Source organism: Micromys minutus (genome assembly GCF_963924665.1).
Source record: "Micromys minutus genome assembly, chromosome: 23".
Classification (NCBI taxonomy): domain Eukaryota; kingdom Metazoa; phylum Chordata; class Mammalia; order Rodentia; family Muridae; genus Micromys; species Micromys minutus.
Window position 1 is genome coordinate 13,646,280 of NC_137958.1, and position 24,358 is coordinate 13,670,637.

At 38.1% G+C, this 24,358-nt stretch overlaps 1 protein-coding gene across 1 annotated transcript in view; it reads left to right on the forward strand.

Moving 5' to 3' along the window:
• Positions 1–24,358, forward strand: part of PTPN12 (protein tyrosine phosphatase non-receptor type 12) — a 63,936-nt gene that overhangs the window by 24,686 nt on the left and 14,892 nt on the right. The window contains exons 3-11 of the mRNA XM_080936403.1: positions 4,516–4,592; positions 6,626–6,721; positions 10,227–10,265; positions 12,667–12,738; positions 15,044–15,103; positions 17,708–17,850; positions 21,247–21,313; positions 23,601–23,678; positions 23,772–23,867. Of these exons, the coding sequence (XP_080792529.1) occupies positions 4,516–4,592; positions 6,626–6,721; positions 10,227–10,265; positions 12,667–12,738; positions 15,044–15,103; positions 17,708–17,850; positions 21,247–21,313; positions 23,601–23,678; positions 23,772–23,867 (728 nt within the window). The remainder of the gene's footprint in view (positions 1–4,515; positions 4,593–6,625; positions 6,722–10,226; positions 10,266–12,666; positions 12,739–15,043; positions 15,104–17,707; positions 17,851–21,246; positions 21,314–23,600; positions 23,679–23,771; positions 23,868–24,358) is intronic.

The window sequence follows — 24,358 nt, forward strand, 5'->3', positions numbered from 1 at the left end:
TTTGACATGTAATGTTGAAAGTAATTGTACTTACATATTTGTTAGAAAATAATTTGCTAATTTCCTTTGAATGTCTAACATGTTCATTGTTTGCATGTGCACATACTTTTAAACAGCTTTAACATATAATTTCTATACCATAAAAGTTATCCATTTTAAGTACATAATTAATTTTCAAAGTAAACATGTCATGCAGTGACAAGCCCAATCCAGTTTTAGGGTATGTCGTTACTTTCAGAAGTTCTGTATTTAGTCCCAGGCAGCTGCTTGTATGCTTTTTGAGTGTAGATTTTGTTCTTTGAGAAATTTAGCATAGAGACCATGTAATATTTGCTCAATATCATTAACTCAGCACATTTTTCAAGTTATACTTAGGTTATTAATTTCTAGTATTAGCAGTTAATTTCTTTTTAGTATTGAGGAATATTCTGTGACTATATTATATTTTGTTTATTCATTTGGGGGAGTGGGGGCTCTTTTGAGACCGGGTTTCTCTATACAGCCCTGGTAGACCAAGCTAGCTATAAACTCACAGAGATCTGCCTGCCTTTGCCTCCTGAGTGCTGGGATTAAATGTGTGCACCACCACTGCCCAGTGATCAAGGTTTTTTTTTTTGTATAAATACAATTTTATTCTTAAGTCATATGTAGGACTATAACTGAAGACCTACAGAAGTTTATCTTTAGCCTTTTTTGGTTTTATGAGGCAGCAAGTTGCTGTGTAACCTATGCTGGCTTCTGAATTCTTCATCCTCCTGCCTCAGCCTTATAGTACTGGACCTATAGGCATGCACCACAACATCTAGCTTCTGTTTAGCTTTTTAAGAAATTGTGATAAGTTTATTCCGAAGTCACTATCCTCTTTCTATTCCCAACAGTAGTGTGTAAGCACCAGCTGCCCACATTTCTACCAACACTAAGCTGTTGGATTTTTGCTTGAGGTTGTGTCCACTTGGTATTAAGGTACTAGCTTCGTGCGTTCTTCCTGCCTCAGCCTCCTGAGCAGCTGGAGTTAGAGGTGTGAACCATTACTGTTGGCTGCAGAACTTTCCTTTTCTTTCCTTGTTTGTGGGTTTGTTACATTCATACGTGCTTGCCTCTAGAAGCATGCAGTCGATACTGGTGATTTTCCTCAATTGTTCTTCATTTTGAAGCAAAGTCTCAATGAAGTTCAGAGCTCAGTGTTAAGACTAGTCTCACTGTCTAGCTTGTTCAGGGTCCTGTCTCTACCCTCTGAGGTTGGAATTACGAGTGGACCATCACATGCCCCTGGCATTTTTGTGGGTTCTGAGGATATGTACTCAACAAGCACTCAGCTGCTTTAGCCACTGAAACTTGATTATAGTTTCTCTAGTGCTTCATGATGTTTCTAACTTAAAGCTTTTCATGTGCTGCTAGCTAATTCTTTAGCGAAACTTTATTTTAATCTTACTGTGTTATAAGAATTCCTTTTGTTGTTCCTGCTTGGGTTTGAGATAGAGCTCTCACACTTTTTGGTTCAGGTTGGCCCAAGCTCTTGATTTCTCTTGCCTTAGGCCTCCCAAGTGCTGAGATTACAAGTGTGGGCCAGTGCCCAGCAAGAGTTCTTAATACATCCTGGATCCCAGAAACTATTCCTAGAATTAAATTTCTTTGTGTCCTGTTAGATAAAAGATTATTTACCTATGTTTTCTTGTTTGTAAGGGCTAAAATTGAGAAAGCCTTTGGAGTTTGTGAATTATAGATATTCCACCTATTTTATTGTTAAAATAGGAATATATTATTTCACCTTGTGTATTAAATGTTTTTCATCTTAAAACTTTTTAAAGTGAGGAAGTAATTCCCACCCTGCATGTAGGCTGATGGTCTCAACTACCATTTTGGAACCAGTTGTTGTACCTTTGAGGTACTAGAGAGTGGAGTACCGTATGGGTAACAGTTATTAACTGGAATCCCTTATTACTGGGGAACATAGCAAGAGGAAGCGTTATATAGTTAATCAGCATTCTCCTGACCAAATAGTTAGCCTCATGTGTCAGAAGCAGCATGTTTAGAACCTGTTTTTTTTCCAGAATGGTACTTTAAAAAAGGAGGCCATGTAGTGTGAATGAAACCAGCGTCAGAGCACTAGTAAACGTGTAGCCATTCTAGTGCCTGGAAAATATTTAGAGAGAAATAGTTTGCATAGAGATTACTAGTATATCTTTCTTATGTCTCTTCCTACAAATTTCCAAAATAAAAATTTTAGCCTCAAAAATAAGTATAAAGAACTTTAGTGCTTTATATAATATTTGAACCAATAACAAATAAGTTATTTGTTATAGTTGACCTTGTTATAGTTTAGTTTTTGCATAGGTGTTGCCATTGCTGGGGGGGGGGGCTGTATGTTTATTGGCTTTCTGATTCATTGTCTTGTGGGTTAGAAGGCCATAATACTATAGTCATAGTTACAGTGCACGTGTTCTGATCCTTTCTAATCCAGAGGTAGTATCAGGCAGTTCTCATGCTATGTCAACCAGGTGTTAGGTTCCTTTAAATTACAAATAATAAGATGTGTATGGACCTCATGAACTTCAACCATGATGTTATACATTAAGAACAAACTTAACTCTGTGGTAGTACTTTTTTTTCTGTATGTGAACATGTACATACATGTTTGTGCCTGTGTGAGTTTATGTGTACCACATGTATGCAGGTCCTCTGGGGAGGCCAGAGTTCAGATCCCTTGAAGCTGGAGTTACAAATGGTTGTGAGCCATCTGGTAGGGGCATTGAGAATCACTGCGATCCTCTGCAAAGCAGCAATGGCCTAGAACCACCCAGCCCTCTCTCCAGTTCTCAGTCTTATGGTATTAGTCCCCCAAATATATAATTCCCTTCCTGGTCAAAAGTCAGAAATTAGGAAAACTTGTAATTGGAAAAGACAAAAGAGAAGCAGTAACTCAATCTATGTATAATCTTGGAAAACATCGGGAAAATGGTTTAAAATGGTTGCTTGTTTAATGACTGAATTTTCTGGGTTTGGTAATTATGCTGTGTTTATACAGGATATTAGTGTTTAGCCAGGCATAGGGATATTCCTATAATCCCAGCACTTCGGAGGCTAAGTACAAAGAATCTGGGTTTGAAGCTAGTGTGGACCATATAGCAAGATCCTAGTTGAAATATCCATACCCACCAAATTTTAAACTATTATTAGGAATCTCAGTAGCAAGTTGCTATAACTTTACATTATTTTTGCAATTTTTGTCTAAATCTAAAGTCTTTTGTAGTTTTTTTTGGGGGGGGGTTATAAGGTTTTGGACTTTTGTTGTTTTGAAATAGGCTCTCTGGTACCCTAGAACTCGGTATATAGGCTGGCCTCAAACTCACAGAGATCCTCCTGCTTCTGCCTCTCGAGTACTAGGTTCAAAGGCGTGTGCCCTTATGCCCGACCTAAATGTTTTTTAAATCAACATAAAGGCTGATGAGCTGGCTGCATGAATTAACTTACTTGCTGCCAAATCTGATGACCTGAGTTGTTTCCAGAATCCACATGGTGGAAGGAAAGAACCAACTACCACAGTTCATCCTCTGATACACACGTTCATTAGTGGCCCATGCCCCCTAGTATAAAAATAAGTAAATAAATAAATATAGAAGATGAGTAAGGATTTATATAACTCATTAATACAGATAAAAAGAAAACAAAGCCCAATATTGGAAGATAAAAGATTGATTTTTTTTTCTTACATGTCTAATTTTTTTCCAATCCTGTTATACTTTGGTATTTTAACTCATTGACCGTAATTATTTAGTTTTTATAATTTCTGTGAAATATGAAAGAGGTTTCTTGATTAGAACTTTGGAAAAGAAGCAGTCGTTAGGGAGTTCTGCGGTTTGAGCTGTGGAGCAGGATGGCTCAGCAGCGGCTGTTCCCGCAGAGGTCTGGACCCGCTTTTCCAGCCCGGTGTCATAGCTCACGCCTGCTAGAACTCCAGGTCCAGGAGACCCACACACAGACGCAGGCAGAACACCCAGACACATAACATTTGTTTCAAGATAGGGTTTCTCTGTATAATCCTGTATGTCATAGAATTATAGACCAGGTGACCTGGAACTCTCAGACCCCAGCTGCCTTTACTTGATAAATGCTAGGATTAAAAATAAAGCTTAAATTAAAAACAAATAAACAAACAAACCATGCTCAGGTTTAATTTCGTAGACACTACCCTAGTTAATTTGGGTCAATGCCTACTGTTTTATATTTTTAAAGTTCCAGATATAATTCTGAATGTATCTTTAATATACTTATTTACATTCTTTGTTGCTTTTCTCAAAGTTTTTTGTTGTTGTTTTTAGAAATTACCCTCCTGGTACCTAAAACTTTTTATTTTTCAGAATAAATATGATGATATATTTGTAATCCCAGCACTTGTGGCTGACAATAGTTCAGTGGCTTTGTGTGCTACATTGTGAGGCCCTGCCACAAAAAGCTAGAAAAGGAACACGGGGATGCCACCTAGACATAAGTTATAAAAATCTTTCTCTTTTGTAGTTGATCACAGCCGAGTTAAGTTGACTTTGAAGACTCCATCCCAAGATTCAGATTATATCAATGCAAATTTTATTAAGGTACGTATGAAAATGGAGGGAGGTTTCCTTGCTACACTTAATGTCTTCCTATATAGTGATTTTATCAAAGTTGTTAACTACCCAACATGGTCCTAATAGGGAATAAAAAGAAAACCACATCTTACTTGCTTTTCTTATAGCTGCCTTCGCCACATGGATCAGACCATATATGGAATAGCAGAGACAGTTTTCTGTTTACTGCTTTTACATCAAAGGCTTATAAGCACTACCTGTTAGGTCATTCTGTAAATTGTCTTTCATTTTAGATACTCATTGTACCTATACATTGTTAAGCCATATGATAGTTTCCAGTTTTCCTTGGTAATGAAATTACAATGAACACTGTTCTTTTGAACAATTTCTTAGGATAAACTAATAGTGCTGAAATTACTAGGTGATAAAGGTTTTGTAATTGTTACACGTTACTATGACAACTCAAGATCATGTGTGTGCCTGTGATCCCAACATTCAGGAAGCTGAGGTCAGAGGATTGCTGTAAATTCAAGGCCAGCATGAGCTAAAGAATGTGACAGTTTAAAAATAAATACATACATACATACATACATACATACATACATACATACATACATACATACGTGAATGAATGAATATGTAAATAAAAACAGTATATGTGTAAATAAAAATAAAGTGGTAGGTATCTTGTTAGATAACTCCCGTTAGACTTAGACACTTAAGTGGTAGCTAGGTGGGTGGTTGGTTGATTTGAGACACAATTTCTTTATGTAGCCCAGGCTGGCTTGGAACCTGAAATTCTCTTGCTTTCCATTCCCTGGTAGTAAGGTTGTGAGCTTGTTCTGTGCCCAGCCTGTCAGTTTTCTATAATGTTATCAAGGAAGAGATGCAGCCTCCTGTGAGACTTGAGTTTAAATAAAGGCTTTAATTTGTTCTCTAGGCTATGTTGTGTTTCTTAGTCTAATTATACAACTGTCACAGCTTTTCAATGACTTATATTAGCAGTCATATATTTTATTAGGTATTTTGTTGATAATAAAAGATATTGAGTGGAAAAATTAATATTGTGTTTGTAGTGTTGGACAAATATGGCTTCAGATAAGTCTTTTAACAAAATAAACTTGGTTACTACACTAAGAAATTTATGGATTAAATAAAAAGTGGATATTATATTTCAAGTACTGTCTATATACATCTGTATGTGTGCTGAGTTCTTCTAGATTTGTTTTGTTTGTTTTTCAAGACAATTTCTCTGTGTAGCTTTGGCTGTCTTGGAAGTTACTCTGTAGACCAAGTTATTCTTGAACTCAGAGATCCACCTGCTTCTGCCTCCCCTAGTGCTGGCATTAAAGACATGAGCCACCAAGCTCTGCAAGAGTTCTAGTCTTAGCTATTCTTAGGGCACTGACTCAGTTATATCCCAGTTAGTTTATTTTAGTCAGATATCTTATTTTATCTATTGTTAGCTTATTAATTCAAACCCATATAGTAGATCCTGAGCATGCTCTCACTTTGGGTACATTCTTAATGTGGCCATGGGAAGATCTGCTAACTAGTTTAGTATTCTTAGATTCAAACTGTGCTTTTGTGTTTTTATTTAGGGTTAATTCTTTTTTTCTTTTTACTTCTGGCTAGGTATTAAGTTTTTGTTGTTGTTGCTTTCTGAAACAGAGCCTCTCTATTAAATAGTCCTAGCTGTCCTAGAGCTAACCATATAAACCAGGTTGGCCTCAAACTCCAAAGATCACAGAGTAGGAGGCCTCTGCCTTCTGAGTGCTGGGATTAAAGGCATGCACCATCATACCAAGGATTTTGTTTTTATTTCTTACGTTTTAATTGCCAATTTTGTACAATATATCTAGTAATACGAACATACTATTGACTAGCAAAAGCTAAAATAAATTGGGTTTTGTTTTTTTTTTTGTTGTTGTTTTTTTTTTTTTTTTTTGCCATGTTTTATACTCTGTGAAAGAAAATGGCTTTACTAATAAAATTTGAAGCCTTAATGAAATACTCTTGATAATCATAGTAAATATAAAGTTTACATTTTACTCTTTTAGGGTGTGTATGGGCCAAAAGCATACGTGGCAACCCAAGGGCCTTTGGCAAATACAGTCATAGACTTCTGGAGGATGATATGGGAGTATAATGTTGTGGTAAGTGACTGACTCTAATAGATTTTGAGATCTAATGATATTAGGTATCTTACTGAGAAAGAATTAAGGCGACTTTTTGATAATTTATTTTTATTTTATGTGCATTGGTATGTTGCCTGCATGTATGTGTGTGTAAGGGTGTCCAAAGCCCAGGAAGAGTTATAGGCAGGTTATAGGCACATGAGCTTTCATGTGCCTGCTGGGAATTCAACCCAGGTCCTCAGAAAGAGCAGCCAGTGCTCTTAACTATTCCACGCCAGCCCGTCTAGGTTTTTTTTTTGTTTGTTTGTTTGTTTTATGTTGTTTTTAATGATTTTATTCATTTTTATCTTATGTGAATTGGTATTTTGTTTGTATATATGTTTATGTGAGGGTGTCAGATCCTCTGGAACTGGAGTTACACAGCCGTGAGCTGTCATGTGGGTGCTGGGAATTGCACCCGTGTCTTCTAAAAGAGCAGTCAGTCAGTATTCTTAACCTCTGAGCAATCTCTCCAACCCCTGTAAGACAACTTTTTAGGTATAGTTTTTTTAAGTGTAGTGACATTTCTGGAAAAGACAAAAACTACCTTTGAAGATGGCTCATTAAATTCTTACAAAGTAGTTCAAATATTTTAAGAAAAATGTGACTACAGTTTAAGTTTTGTTCTAAGTCAACCAATGATAAAAAAAATTAATGTTTGCATAGACTGACAAAACGATTGATAATATAGGCATACTCTTTTTAAAAAAATAGTAAATGCAGTGTTTTTAATTTATTGCTTAAAAATGCATGCACACACTCCGTGTATTTCCGTCCATATTTGCCCTACCCCTTTATTTAGCGCCTCTTCCATTTCCTCAGATCCCACCTAAGGGTGGAACATGGTCACCTTCCAGTTTCTTCCCATTAGTGCTTCCCATGGAGCCTCACACTGACGCCTGCTGAGCCTGCCAAAGACTAGATCCCTAAAACCTGACTCAGTAGTTGAGAACACGGGCTGCTCTTCCAGAAGACCAAGTTTTGATTCTCAGCAGCCAAATGGTAGCTTACAACCATCTGTAACTCCAGTTCCAGGGCCTTCTGTGACATCTGTGGGCACTTAGGCATGTATGTAGCTCACAGACATACCATGAAAGCAAAAGACCCATTCATAAGTAAAATTTAAACTTTTTAATTAAAAAATAATAATAAAAAGAAAAGACTGTGTTCCCCTTCAAGCAGCCACCAGTTGTTAGTACGCCTTTCCTCTATCCATGACAGGCATGGCTTTTTTTCTTTTTCTCATTTTAGATTTATCTTTTTAATTTTTTCATTTTATATTCCAATATCAGCTCACCTTCTCCTCCCAACTACCCCCCCATTCCTTCCTCTCTTCATTCCGCCCTCCCCTTCTCTTTTAAGATGGAGGACCCCCACATACACACATCAGGTCACTGCAGGATTAGGTACATTCTCTCACACTGAGGCCAGACAAGGCCGTCCACTTAGGGGAACCGGATCTACAGGCAGGCAGGCAATCAATTCAGGGAGAGCCCCACTGCTGTAGTTGGGGACCAAGATGCTCATCTGTTGCATATGTGCATGGAGGCCTAGGTCCAGGCTGTGCTTGCTCTTCGGTTGGTGGTTCAGCCTGTGGGATTCCCCAGGGGCCGAGGTCAGTTGACTGTGTTGGTCTTCCTGTGGAGCTCCTGACCTCTTCAGGTCCCTCAGTCCTTCCCCCAACTCTTCCATAATACTCCTCTGAGAGCTCCATCCAAGGTTGGCTGTGGGCCTCTGCCTCTCTTTCCATTGGCTGCTGGGGAGCCTCTCAAAGGACAGTTATGCTGGCCTTAACAGCCTTATCTTTTAACTTTTGTCTTAAAGTAGAATATTTTGGGTCCCTCTTCCTAGGAAAATAGATGTAAATATATTAACTGTAAATTATTAAGAAGTGAAGTACGTATAGAAGAATTTAAAGAACCAGTCTCCCCACCCCTGTTCATTCAGTGGGATGTGTATCTGAACTGTTAGCATTTTAGTTCCGTTTGGCTCTTTTGGATAGAGGGACATAGTGTGTCCTTACGTTTGAAAGCAAGAAACTATGGCTCGTAGGATCCTGTGAAGCCATCTGTGGTGCTGGGCATCGTCATTGGAGTCTGCTCTTGCTATGTGGCTGTGGAAAGCCCGTGACAAGGAGCTCTCATTCCTTTCTCACGAATGTTACAATGGCTTTTTCTGTGGCGTTGCAGTGATTCTAATGCATTGGCATGCTCCGTTCCCCTTTGAGAGATTAATCAAAGGCCAGTGGAATAGCAGTGCTAGTGTTTGCTGACCATTTCATTTCAAAGTGAGATTTAAAGCAGGAACACATTTTCTGGATAATGGGAACATAGAATGTCTGCATAGAAGGTTGGATTTACAGAAGTACACATTTGCCAAGATTTGGAGAAATGTCACTTAAGATTTATATTTTGTTGCTATGTATTTTCAAGAGAAACTATATTAAACAAGTGTTACTGAGCTCTATAATATGTATGCTGAGTTATTTAGTATGCTGATATCTACTGCATACTAAGGTATTGGAATGCCTTTATAAATAAGGTGATAGAAGGATAGATGAGTACAATAGAAGTTACAGTGGTTTAATGATATATACATAACAGTTTTAATATTACATTTTCCAACTTTTATATTTTAAATATAAAATGCTTCTATAAAATGAAAGCAGATAGCATAACATTTAGAAGTGGTTAATTTTAACAAATTCAACCTTTAGAAATTTATATTTAGGGGCTGGAGAGATGGCTCAGCGGTTAAGAGCACTGACTGCTCTTCCAGAGGTCCTGAGTTCAATTCCCAGCAACCACATGGTGGCTCGCAACCATCTGTAATGGGATCTGATACTCTTTCTGGTGTGTCTGAAACAGCTACAGTGTACTCATATACACTAAATAAATAAATCTTTAAAAAAAAACAAAAAAATTTATATTTAAATGTGCTTTAGTATTTGGTTAAGAATAATCCTAAATTAGGTAAATACCCTAACAGTACTTTAGTATGACTCAAAAATAAAAAATAAATAAGTCATATTAGAGTTTAATGTGAACTAAATAAGTCATTTTAAATGAAGTCACTTTAATTTGTTCTTGTTTAGAAGATATGATTTTGGTAGTTCATTTATCCTGTGCTCATTCTTAAGATTTTATTTTTATGTGTGTTTTGCCTGCATGTATGTTTATGTGTTATGTGTGTACAATGCTTACAGAGGTCAGAAAAGGGTATTGGATCATCTGGAACTGGAGTTACAGATAGTTACTAGATTCCATGTGGGTGCTGGGAACCAAAACCAGGTCCTCTAGATGAACAGTTCTCTTAATGGCATGATCTCTCCAGCCCCTGTCCAATACTTTTAACATTAAAATTACTTTTTAAATATAGATCAAGTAAACTTTTCTCAGAATAAAAGATAATTATTGACATCTGTATTTTTTTTAAAGTAAAACTATTTTAACATATTTTTCTTTCTCCCACCCCAACTCCTTAGATCATCGTAATGGCCTGTAGAGAATTTGAGATGGGAAGGGTATGTATGCCAGTTTCCACAATGTATTTGGGGGTACACGGTCCTGGTCATTATCACTTCAGTTATCTAACCACGTGTAGTTAGAGGGTACAGCTTTTGTGCTCTGCTATTTTATATGATCCATGGAGCACAAACTCTCTGTGTTTCAGAAATACATCTTATACTAACATTAAGTGTATTGTTGAGTATAGTTTTCAAATGTCTCATGATATTTAAAGCCAAATGTAATTTATTATCTAAAAAGTAATTTTTAAAATGGTAATAAAATTGAACAAATGAGCATATTAAAGTAGCTCTGGTGGTCAGCAGTTTAAGCTGTATATGGTGTCATACCTTTGTAATGCCAACACTTGGGAGGCAGGAGCAGGGAGCATGCCACAGGTCGGAGGCCAAGTCCGTTTACACAGTGAGTTTTAGGCCAGTTAATGTATATGAGACCTTGTCTCAGAATTAAAAAAAAAAAAAAAGCACTCTTAAAAATATTGTGAATATTCTGATCAGTCTCTACAAAATCTAATATCTCTCTATATGTGTGTATGTGTACATATGTGCATACAAAGGCACATGTATGTGTGTACTAGTAGAGTCACATGTACATGTAAGTATGAAAAACCAGAGGTCAACATCCAGTTAGTATTTTTCTGTCTGTCTGTCTGTCTCTGCTTCCTCTCTCTCCCTTGCTTGAGATAGGCTCCTCACTAAACTTGGAGCTTACCATTTCAGCTACACGGACTGGCCATCAAGTGTCCAGAATCCTGTCCTCCTACGGTGCTGGCATTATAGACGGGTACACTATACCTGACTTTAAGTGAGTGCTGGGGTCCAAATTCAGCTTCTGATTGCAGAGCAAGCACTGTATCCATTGACCCATCTCCCCATTCCCACCTCCACTGTCTTACTTTATTTGTTCGTTTATACTTTTGGAGGGGGCGATTTCAAGACAGTGTTTCTCTGGGCAGCCCCCTGTTGTCCTAGAACTCAGAGATTTGCCATGTGCAGTATGCCCAGCTTTTGTTGATACTATTTTCAAAGCTCAGAAAAGAAAACCCTTGCTTGGTTTATTTTTTATTGGTAATGCTCAGATTGGACCTAGAACCTTATATAACACTAGCAAACACTCTGGTGCTTCCAAACAAGCTTCCATTTTTAGCTGATGTTCTGTGTAAGTGATGTTTTCAGACCACTGTGATGTCCTACAGCATCAGTACTGAAATTTTTACTATAGAAGACAGTAATATGTTTACAAATACTAGTACTTAACCAAAACTTGTTTGACTTCTAGATATAACACCCAAGTCAAACTTAAAGAATAAATTGTGTAGTGTCTTTATTTGAAGTTCTTTATATTAGTGTGATTCATTAGTAAGGATAGATTTTAAGTTCTAAAAATTGGCTATAAAATTTTTCAGTAAGAGATGTGGAACACAACAAGCAAGACACATCTTTGTTCTATACATATCATAAATAATGGAAGAGCTATATTTTAATTATTTCTTTTATTCCTTGGTAACAAATTTGTTTGCCAGTATTAAATGATGTTGAACAAAAGGTAAACAAAGATAATAAAATACAAAAATTTAAGGCTAATCAGATTTTCTATGTAAATGTTAATATTCTTTTGTCATTTACTTATAGTTGGAAATGTACATTTTACTCATCTAGTGGTTTTCTCCTCCTTCCTTCCTTCCTTCCTTCCTTCCTTCCTTCCTTCCTTCCTTCCTTCTCCCTCCCTCCCTTCCTCCCTCCTTCTCTCCCTCCCTTCCTTCCTTCCTTCTTTCTGTCTGTCTGTCTTAAGAGAGGGTTTCTCTAGGTAGTCTAGCTGTTTTGGAACTCACTTTGTAGAACAGGGCAGCCTCAAACACAAAGGTCTGCCTGTGCCTCTGTCTCTTGGGTGCTAGGATTAAAGGCATGTGTGCTACACCTGGCTCATTTAGTGTTTTTCTTAAGTCCCGTTAAAAGTATAGGGTTTTTTCTTTATTTCATTAAGGAGCTCATTGTATTAAGTGGTGAAAATTAGTATTACATTAGCACAAATAGTAGAAACTGGCTGCTGCTTCTGCTGCTGCTGCTCCGCGTCCTTCTCTTTGGATATGATTCCTTTTTGGTTTGCATGTGCATTGGTGTTTGCTTGCATGCATGTCTGTGAGGGTGCCAGATTCCCTGGAACCGGAGCTACAGACAGTGATAAACTGCCATGTGGATCCTGGGAATTGAACCAGGATCCTCTGAAAGAGACCTTAGCTATCTCTCCAGCTCCCCAAATACTTCTTAAATCAACCAGTGCTCTTTCTTCTTTACCCTAAGTCTAAAATAATTCTAACAGCTTAAGAAATTTCATACAGTTACTGAACTTTGTGTTTTTTTTGTTTTTTTTTTTTTTTAAATCTCTTTTGGGCAACAGAAAAAGTGTGAGCGTTATTGGCCTTTGTGTGGAGAAGATCCCATAACATTTGCACCGTTTAAAATTTCTTGTGTAAGTACCTCTCTTTATTTGTTTTAAAATCTGTTTTTAAATTTGTTCTTTGAGAATTTTGTTACTAAGTATAATATATTTTGATCAGTTCCATCCCTGCCCCATTTTCCAGGCCTTCAGACTCCCCAATCCTGTCTTTCTCCCAACTCCATGACTTGTTAATCCACTGAATCCAGTTGGTGCGTGTGGTGTAGGGCAGTAAAGTAGAACATAGACAAACTACCAGAGACTACATCCTGAAGGAAATTAACTGTCCCTGCCCAGCAACTGACAGCTGGCAACAGCCCCTCCCCTTCGAGTAGGACCGTATAAGCCTTCTTCTTTCATGTTGGAAGTTTGATTAGGTATATCTTGTTTTGGGATGTTCAGTGGGTAACAGCCCTGTTACATCTGGAAGAGTTTCACAGCAGTCCTCTCCAGCCTTTGGCTCCTTGAGGCTTCCTGCTTACCGTAGTGGTTCCTGAGCTTTGAGGGAGGGGCTGGTACAGATGTCCCACTTGGAGATGAGCACTCTGTATCGTCTACTCTCTGCTCTCTAGTCGGTTAAGAATCTCTGTAATTACCTCCATCTACAGCAGAAAGAAGTTTCTTTGTTGAAGGTTCAGAGTCACACTGATGTATTTATATAAAGACCAATTTTTGGAAGGTAGTTTATCCATTTAGCAAAGTAATAGAAGTGGTTTCTCCCTAGGATGTATGACCTGTCCAGCCCGTTTATAGTGTCAGGCTTGATTTTCACTCTCTGGAGCAGACCTTAGGTTCATGAAAGGGGCTCCTCTAACGTTCCTGCCACAGGTGCATCAGGGGGCATGTATTGTCAGGTCAGGTATTGTAGCTCACATAGTTCACAGCCAGGTAAGAAGGACACCAACAATGCACCACCTTTGTGCACTGTCACAGCTACACATAGGGAAGGGTGCCTCCATACCTATTTTATATACATTAAATATAAATATATAATCAGAAAAGCTGCATTCTAGACTGATAAACAACTAAATTGCCAGCCTAGTGCTTAATTCCATGTAGACTTTCACTTATAGTAATCAGTACTGATGGTTTATACTGCTTTTAAACTTTGGCATTTTAAGAACAACTTTTACGACTGTACTTTACCTCTGTGGTAATTCTGTTAGTCTTTTTCTATCCCTTGACAATGTACATGGGACTCTTTGGAAGTTGGTATTGTCACTTCTAATCAAGTGAGAAAAGAGCAAACTGAGGTGTTCAATGTTAATCTTGACCGTTATTCTTCTTCACATGTTAACGTTAGAAATAAAGCTAAATTTGAATTGCCATCCTGAAAGTAAAGATCATTTATAGCCAAATCTGCCTCAAACTCGAAGCAGCAGTCTTCCCACCCTAGTCTTCCACATGGTGGGGTGACAGGCATGAGTAACTGTGCTATGTTCTTGACTCCTTTTGGTAAAAGTAAAATACACTTTCCTTTTATCAATAAATGAAAACAGCGTTGGACATGGTTGTGCATGCCTTTAATTGGGTGGTGAGGTAGGAGAAGCAACAGAAACAGACAGGCAGAATTCTGAGTTGGAGTCCAGCCTGGTCTCCAGATTGAGTTTCAGGACAGGCAGGACTATACAGAGAAACCCTGTCATGAAAAACCACAGAATGAACGAACGAACGAAGTGATTTCCCGTGCTAGAATTATAGTGGCTGTGTATTTTATTAATGAATAGCATATACTGTCCTTGTTAGTAACTGGACTTAACTGTCTGTTACAAACAACTCAGCAGCAGACAAATGTCAGGCTTCCTCCTGATCTGGCTAAGAGACAGTGTTAGACTCAAAGTTGAGCATGTTTCTTAAAACCAAAATAAGATAACAACTAAGGGGTTTTCCCTCGTTGCTGCTCATTTAAATTGAGTGTTGAGTGTGACAAGGGAATGTAGAGTCTTGTGAAAAGAAAACGTGGTGAGAGTGAAGTAAGTACAAATTCAACAAAATATTAGGAAGCAGAGGATATGCTCAGTGTATTTATCCGAGCACGTGCAAGGCCTTGGGGCGGGCTTAGTCTCTAGCACCATTAAAAACTATTAGATACATCTGAAATTCTAAATGTTAATTTTAGATTGTGGACCTGTGTGTGTGTGTGTGTGTGTGTGTGTGTACAGGTGTGCATGCATGCTTAATTGCATGCATGAGTACACTTTGTTTTTCAAGACAGGGTTTGCACACCAGGCTGGACTTGAACTCACAGAGATCCAATGCCTACCTCTACTTTCGTCTGTCGAGCGCTGGGATTAAAGATGTGTTACTACACCAGGCTCACGAGCTTTTATCTTTTTAGGAGAATGAACAAGCAAGAACAGACTACTTCATTCGAACACTTTTACTTGAATTTCAAAATGTAAGTAATTCCCATTATAGATTAAAGAGTACCTACTTCCATTTCTATTCCTTCTTCCCTCTCTCCCTCTCCTTCCCATTGCTATGAGTCTAAGTCTTGCTGTTGTGTAGTTTAGTTAGTGTCTTGAGCCTTATGCTTATCAAACAGAATAGTAAAACAGTATGAGTTTTACTTAGAACAGTGGAAATTTCTATGGCATAATTATGCTTTCTTTGATGCATAGTTTTCTTCTGTTAACAGTTGGCAGATGGGAGGGGAGATGGGATTGTGGGAAAGGGACAGCATCTGAAATGTAAATGCAGAGATTTCCAATTTAAAAAAAAAGAGGAAAACCCCATAGATTTCTCAGAGTCCCACCTCTAGATGAAGGGCTACAGGCAAAAATGACTGCCGAGAGGGAGGGCTAGCTCATCCTAAAGAGGAGCCTGTAATTTGTTATCAAGTCAAAGAGGTCAGCTCTGAGATCATATACATACAGACAACAAAATCAGACTCGGCAGGCTTTATATATTGTTAAAGAAATATATATAATATTAAATATACATATATACACATACATATATATGTGTGTGTATATACATATATATGTGTGTATATATGTGTGTGTATGTATACACACACACACACACACATATGCATGCCATGTATTTGAGAGGGAGATTGAAGAGCAAACACGGGAGGGTCAGAGGGAGGAAAGAGAAAGGCATATGCTACAACCAAAAAAAAGGTGGGGGGGATGAGAAACAAGTTGTCTTGCTCTTTGTAGATAGTTTGATTTTGAACTGAATATAGTAAATGGCAACATAGCAGTTAAAGTTTATGTCTGAATTTTAGGACAACCTTTCAGTTACCACATTTTAAATAAGTGGTACTGTATAAGACTGTAAGAAGATGGATCGAGACACTTTCCTTTCACAGTGGTAGAAGAAGGATCTACAAAAAGAAAAAAAAGAAAAAAAAAAAAAAAAGAAGGATCTATTAATACTACAGGGTAGAAAAGTAGTCAATAACTTAATCCATTCGTGGACAGATCCATCTGTAGTAACACTGACCTGGCAAGATAGTCCCATTCGTGAAATAGTGGGATGAACGTTATGGAGGTTACCAGATGGTTTCTGATGGAGTTAAAGTCTTCTCCACAAGTTGAAAATCATGTCTGGTATTGTTAATTTCACCAAAACCCTGCGACTAGTTAGGCAATAAGTTCTTGGTGAGAACATAATATTGTTCTGCTAAATAAACTCAGTAATAAACTCCTTTTTAAGTTAAAAAAAATAGTTGGCAGATTATAGCATTATTTATTACTCACTTGTATTCAGAATTGTTTTTATAAACAAACAATAGTTTCATCTAGAGGTTGGGACATAGTTCAGTGGTGGGGGCTTTTGTCTAACAGGTACAAGGGTTCAATCCCCAGCACTATAAGAAATTAAAAATAAAATAGTAATTTAGATTTACATTAAGGTTACTTCAGGCTGTCAACTTAAATGTTTTAGAGCCAAACAAAACGATAGTTTTTCAGGGAAGAAACCAAAGGCATGTATAAAAAGACAGTGAAAAGATGCTTGTCAGCTTTTTTCTCCTCATTATTAGTCCATCTTGGTTACTGTGTTAGTCAGGGCCTAACTCACTCCGACACTAAGCACCATGACCAAAAAACAACTTGGGAAGCAAAGGGTTTGCTCAGCTTACATTTTCACATTGCTGTTCAGTACTGAAGGAAGTCAGGATAGGAAATCAAACTGGGCAGGAACCTGGAGGCAAGGGCTGATGGAGGGTCATAGAGGAACGCTGCTAGTGGCTTCTTTCCCATGGCTTGCTCAGTCTGCTTTCCTGTAGAACCAGGACCACCTACTGTGAGCTGTGCTCTTGCCATTGATCATTAACTGAGAAAATACCTTACAGCTGAATCTCATGGAGGCATTTCCTCAACTGAGGCTCCTCTCTGATGATGCTAGCTTGAATTAAGTTGATACACCAGCACAGTCATACATCATTCTTCCCAACTTGTGTGTAAGGCTACCTGCTTTCCGACAAGCTACATACAGTCCTCTCACTGACTGGACTAATCATACTCCTTTAGCGGAGTTGTTTCTTGTACTCAGGTTGCACATTTTGTCTCTAGCTAGTACCTTAGCTTCTACAAGTGTCAGATGCATCAGTTATCCTAACTATAGAAGTAGATACTGCACATAGACATAAGTAAAGGGGATTTGAGAGGTTAATAACTTGCCTGTTTATAAATGACAGCTACAGAACTTGAATATTGGAACTGAAATCCAAGCTCTGATTTTTCTACTGACATCTAGAACAAGCAAGTCTCACTTGATTATTATGCCTAACCACTCTTAATTCCACTCAGATCTAAAACTCTCCGACCTGCGGGGCACGAGGTGCACACAGTATACACATCCATGCACTCCTACTCATAAACGAAAATCATTTTTACAGTCTTGGAGGCTTCTTTGGATCTTTGATTTATGTGGGCTATCAATTTCAGTATTTGTTATGAGGTTAAAATTGGGGAAGAGTTTTAGACATGTAATGCACAGCTTACAAGTAAATTTGTAATCTTTAGTTACTGAGTTTCTGTTTTCCGTAAAGGAATCCCGACGGCTCTATCAGTTTCATTACGTGAACTGGCCAGACCATGACGTTCCTTCGTCCTTCGACTCTATTCTGGACATGATAAGCTTAATGCGGAGATACCAAGAGCATGAGGACGTGCCTATCTGTATTCATTGCAGGTACAGATAACTTTGTAAATGTGGACCAGTGCAGTGTTTACGTTTTGCAAAGTAAGGTTTTATTTCTACATTAATGTGATGTTTTATATATTATATCTTGAGCTTTTTCTAGTTCTGTTATAGTATGTTTGAGAATGAGACCCCTGAGAGTTTGAAAGGAGAATTAATTAATGTAATTGCTAGTTCCACGGCATAGGTATCATTTGTAAGATGTCCCTGACTTTCAGAGCTCTTACCATGTAGGTTATAAGTTATAAGGTCTTATCTAAGTGACAAACATTCTGTGCTGTTTTTTGTTCCTGAGGAACAAGCTGCTATGTCTGCCGCTGCTGCCATGTCCCGGAGTTATAGTTTAAAGCTGCTGAAGGCAGACATGAAACTAGTGTTCTTCTGTTTGTTTCTTTGTTTGTTTAACCTTTTAAGGACTTATGGTGGGTGACGTTTATTTTTTGTTAAATACTCAAATCGCCCAGCTTTTTTTGAAAATTGAAGCATATAACTGCATCTTATATAGGCCAGGCTGGCATCAGACTTGTTAAAACAGTCAAGGCTGTCCTCCTTTCCTCCACTGGTCTGCTTGGATTATAGGTGTGTGCCGTGGTACCTGGCCAGGCGTTTTTGTAGTAAGTTAAATATAAACTGTTGGTATATGCTTACTGGACATCTTCATTACATTGTGCTGTGTAGCATTGCCTAAAATAATGACCTGCCCCTTAGCAAGCTTAAGCTTAGCTATCTCTGTGTTAAACTGCTCTACAGAAATGTTTTCACTCTTTTCAGGTAATATTTAAATCCCCATTAGTCTTTGCAAAATTAGTCAATTTGACAGGTAAGAAGTCATGTAAACCCACCTCCAGCTTCTGGGACAGTAAATATGACATTTGTTTATTCTTAAAGGGGTAATTAAATTTGTGTTCCAAGTGTGGGTTAGAGGTTAATTGTGCTAAATCAGACCAACAGTTTTGAACTGAGAATGGCTCATGCCTGTAATCTTACTACATATTGTCGGGAGAGCAGTCTGAGATCAAACCAGCCTGGGCTGCAGAGTGAGACTGTCTCATGGGGGCAGGGACCATCAACAATAAAATCCTAAAGGAACAAACCAACAAAACCAGGGATACAACCAAGGAAACAACTAAGCAGTGTATTAAACAAGGGAAAATAGTTGCTACTTGGATTGTTACATTTTTTTCTATTGCTGTCATAAAATACCATGATCCAAAACAATTTAAAGAAATGGTTTACATTAGCTTATAGCTTCAGACGGTCTGTGCATAATGTTGGGGAAGGCATAACATCAGTGTCAGAAAGTAGTAAAGCAAAACTGTAAATTCTACAATATACTTCCTCCAACAAGGCTTCATTTCCTAAAGGTCTCACATAACATCAATCCCCTAAAGTGCCACCAGCTGGGGGCCAAGTGTTCAAATGTGTAAGTCTGTGGAAGACATTCATCCCACCACCATACACTAGCATCATTTTTAAGGTCTGTGTGTATAGTGTCTATAAAAACGTTAGGGAGAATACAACCTTTAAAAGAATAAATACTGAATCAGTCTTGAAAAATACAAGGTTTGCAGTAGCTTTATAGTACAGTTATGATTATATCATTCAGTAATGTATAAGATATTTCAGAACCTAATTTTAGAGTTTCATTAGATAAATCTGTATGTTTCCAATAAAATCTCCTTGATTTCTGAGAAATTTCTTTATTTTCTATCTTAATATTTCAAAAGACCTTAGAATCAGTGTTTCTCAAAATCAAACTAAATATGTCCTGCTAAATTATTTGTATCTGTAATTTAATTTTATTATGATAGGTAAATAAAGCACAGTGTGGTAGTGAGCGCCTGTAATCCTGCATTCTGGACATTGAAACAGGAAGGTTATGAGTAGGAGACCAGCGTGGGCTACACAGACAGGCCCTGTCTCCAAAAAGAAAGAAAAAGCAAAACAAACAAACAAACCAAAACTTAGTGGTTAAGAGCACTGACTGCTTTTCCAGAGGACCCAGGTTCTGGGCACCTAGATGGCGGCTTAGACCTCCAGTTACAGGCCATTAGACATCCTCTCCTGATTTTCCTGGGCATCAAGTGTGTATCTATTTGCTGTGCAGACATGCATATGGACAACACCCTCATGCACATAAAATATTTTTTAAGTAAATGAAAATTTTCAGACATAGGAGATGATTGGTTAATTACTTTTTTAAAAGGTTGGTTTATTCCGGTTTTGAAGTTTTCTTACCTAACTGGTGTCTCCTACTTAGTGGAGAAAGCTGCCTCCAGGACAATCAGTTTGCTGGTAGAAATACGGAAACCATCTAACAAATTAGTGGATTAAAGCAGTCTTTTCATAGTTAATTCGGTGGTGGTCAAAAAAAAAGAAAACTTGTTCTGGAATTGAAAGATAAGGAAATGGTTTTAACTTGACTTTTTTTAACAACTTGTTTGAAATTATTTTCTGTTCTGTCCTGCTACTCAGTCAGTAACTATAATTCATAAATATTTCAGTAGGGTTTTTTTGCAGTTTAAAAAATTATTTACAGGATGGTGGTGGTGCACACCTTTAATCCCAAAACTTGGGAGGCAGAGACAGGTGGATCTCTGATTTTGAGGTTAGCTTGATCTACAGAGAGAGTTCTAGGACAGCCAGGCTAAAGTATGTATGGAAAAAAATTGATTGTTTAATGCTGTTAAAAAACAATGTGTTAACTGAAGTAACTTAAAAAACACATCTACAAAGGGAAAGAAAATGAGTTTATTCTATATAAAGTGTGTTTCTTTATAGATGGCATCTTAAAACCTGTCCCAAGCTGGCTGGGAACTCACCCATGCCTTGGCGTCCGAAGTGCTCCACCACAGGCAGGATCCCTCCCCAGCTCTAGAGCGAATTGTACAAGAGTGCTCCAAGTAGTTCACATCACTGTAGGCAGCGTTGTTCCGGAGGCAGCTTTCTCAGCTGCCTTTGTTAATGGATTGGTCACAAAGGCCACTGCTGCTTCTGTGAACTGATGCCTACACTTGAGGCTTTCTCTTTCCCATACCTGTGACACTTTACTCGGTCTTCTTGGGCAAAACCATAAGCCATCTTGATCATTATAATCTGCTTATAACTATTGAGAATAATTTTATCTTTACAGGGGATTATTGGCTAGACAAAGACATAAGGAGTTAAAGGTTTACAGGTTTTCTGTGAGCTGATCACTCTTAGAAATTGCTTGGATTACATTTTAAAATACTCAAATATTAATGTTAAGGATGGTACTCTAATTTGTATTTGATTTTTCTATGTAGAATTGCATCAAATTTCTTAATCAGGGGTGGCTTCTGAAAATTTCAGTACGCCTTTTATTTTAACAAAAAAAAATTGTTTTCTCCAATTTTGTCCCCTTAGTGCAGGCTGTGGGCGAACAGGAGCCATTTGTGCCATAGATTACACGTGGAACTTACTGAAAGCAGGGGTAAGGATGGCTTTTCAGTAGTGTCACATTTCGTTTATTGTTATGTTAAAAATACAGCCTTTTCTTTAGGTACACTATATTTCCAGAATTCATTTTGCTGTGTAAAGAAAACTGTGAATGAGTGTAAATGTTTCTGCTGCCTTGAGACTCAGGGTGGGGTTTGTTTTCCACTGAGTGAATTCTTTCACATGCCGAGTTTAAGAGTGTTGACAATGGGCCAAAGTGCCTAGAATAAATTCCAGGTTTGTAATTCACTGCCTGGCATTTTAGTGTGACAGTTGCTGTAAGCATTGTGATGGCTTCCTGTTCTTTCCATAAGTTGTGTTTGAGGCTGCGAAAGGGTCAGTCAGAGTCCCTTCTGTGTGTTACAGACAAACTTTATCTTTCATAGCTTGAAATTTGCTATGACTATGTTAGTCAGCATTTTGTTTAAAAAGGAAAAAGAAACCTAGGTTTGATGTGTAGTTTTCTTTCTACATCATCTTTCCCCCTACCATTGCAGTGTGTTTGTGTCTCCTCTGTCTCCCCGCCCCCTACCCCCAGGGAATGAGCAAGTTTTAAATAATTCTTAAATAATCTCTTCTGGAATAAATTTTCATTTTTATATTCCTCAAAAACTAAGTCTTTTCCTAATATGAAATATTTTTAATGGAAATATTTTACTAGGATCTTCCCCACTTGTTTGTTTTTGTTTGGTCGGTTGGTTTTTTGTTTGTTTCTTTTTGATTTGGCAGGGTGGGGGGATGAAACACAGGATCCCACTATGTGGTTCTGGCATTCCTGGAACTTACCATATAGAGAGAGATGTTCCTACTTCTGCCTCCCAGGTTCTTGAATTAAAGGAATGTGCCACTATGTCTAGATCTCATTTTTAATATAAAAGTAAAAAATTATGGGACTAGATTGATGGTCTAGCAGTAAAGAGCGCCTGCTCTTGCCTGGAACCAGAGTTCAAGTCCACCACCCACATGGTGGCACATAATTTCAGTTTCAGGATATCTAGAGCCTTCTGACATCTGCAGGCAACAGGCAAGCATCAGGGTGTGTATGTGTGTGTTGGGGGGGAGGGGAGAACACACACATAATGTATGTTTGTATATTTGGTAAAGGATATTTTTATACAGGGTTTTACTATGTAGCTTTGACTGTTGTGAAAATTTACTCTGTAGGCCAGGCTAGCCTTGAACTCAACAGAGATTCACCTGCCTCTGCTTCCTACGTGCTAAAACTGGAAAAGGAAGAGATATACTAGCAAACAAAATTTGGGTGGGAAAATTCAGAATATTTAAGTATCACTAAAGTTATATATTTCAATTATAGCCCCCACTTGATTGAATTTGTCATAAATATAACCTATGCCTCAGCTGTAAGTAGATATAAAAATGTGTCTAGAGACCACAGCTATAAAGCCAATCATTCTTTGCTCATGAGTCCTCATCACTCCAGAATGTTTCTCTCAGACAACCAAATCCTACTCACTCCCTCTGGAACAGCCTGCCATCTTTCCTGGACTAGAATTGGAAGGGTACAAATGTACCTCAGCATTGTGTCCCAGTGTGGAATACACAAGTTGACCAAGTGACTTCACAGTCATCATCTGGAGAGGAAACCATGGATCTTAGTTCTTTCAGTCTTGTCTTACATGGCCATGGCCAAGGGCACAGTGACCTAGAGAGTAAAGTCAAACCTTTCTTGATGCCCTGATTTCTAGTAACTTTATCTTAGGTTTTATCCATATTCAACTTCTTAGATCTCCAAACCATCAGTTTCCCATGATTGTATATGTTTCCTTTATTTTGACAAAATACTACTTGTTCACATGCATGTCTGTACAGTGTGTGTGTGTGTTCATTTGTGCACAGGTATACACACCAGCAAGTAGCAGCCAGAGGTTGACTTGAGCTGTCTTCCTGGCTCAGTTTTGAGTTACTGTCTTTGGTGACTAGAGTGTAGCTAGGACGGCTGCTCCCTGAACTGGAGGCTGAGGAGCTGCAGCCGGGTCCTCGTGTTTGTTTACAGGAGCCATCTTCCCTCCCTTCATAACTAAGCTTCCCCTCCATGCGTCAGTTAGTCTCATGAGTTTCCTGTGTGCTGTAGTCACACTCTGCCGTGTGGCTGCTGAGCATCAGATAAGCTCTGTCCTCAGCGTGGTGTTTGTCTGATTGCTAGAGCACAGTGAATATTTGCAGTTATCCTGCATGTATCTAACGTCTGTGTGCTCACATGGAGAGTATTGTAGTATTTTCTGACATTGTCTATAGTCAAAGCATTGTATTCTTTGTTTTAGAAAATTCCAGAGGAATTTAATGTATTTAATTTAATACAAGAAATGAGAACACAAAGGCACTCTGCCGTGCAAACAAAGGTATAGTTGGTTAATTCTTTTCTCTTTATAAGTTATATGTTTCTCCTAGGATGTTTTCATTGTCTCCTGTTTAACTATTTCTCTTTTTAATAGGAGCAGTATGAACTTGTTCATAGAGCTATTGCCCAACTGTTTGAAAAACAGCTACAACTGTATGAAATCCATGGAGCGCAGAAAATCACTGACAGTGTAAGTCTCCTTGGCTCACTAGCCTTGGCAGACTGACTTTATACCAAGACTTAGCACTTGTGATGTTGTGCCGTAGCTGGGTGAGAGAGTCTGCAGCAGCGTGTGTGGGTGCTGGGATTAGGGGCATACGCAGCCACTGCCTGGCTGACAGGGGCTAACTCTTTTCTGACCTGGGTCCTAACTCGCTTAACTTATTCCTTACAGTACAGATTTGGTGACTGTAAACAAACAATAATCTAAGTAAAATTTCAAAAGCGCTTATGTCAGAGTCTACACTCATGATTGTCTCAAATATAAACCACCTTTTAAAAAATTAACTGCATTTGCTTTCACCCCCAACTAAATAATTATAAGTTGAGTTTACCTGAAATTTATTTTGGCATGGCATTGTAACATTTTTGCAGGTTTTTGTTTTTAATTTTGCATATACTCCATTGCTTGTCTGTTGTGAGACTGTCTTGCTATGTAGCCCAGGCTGTTGGAGGTTCTCT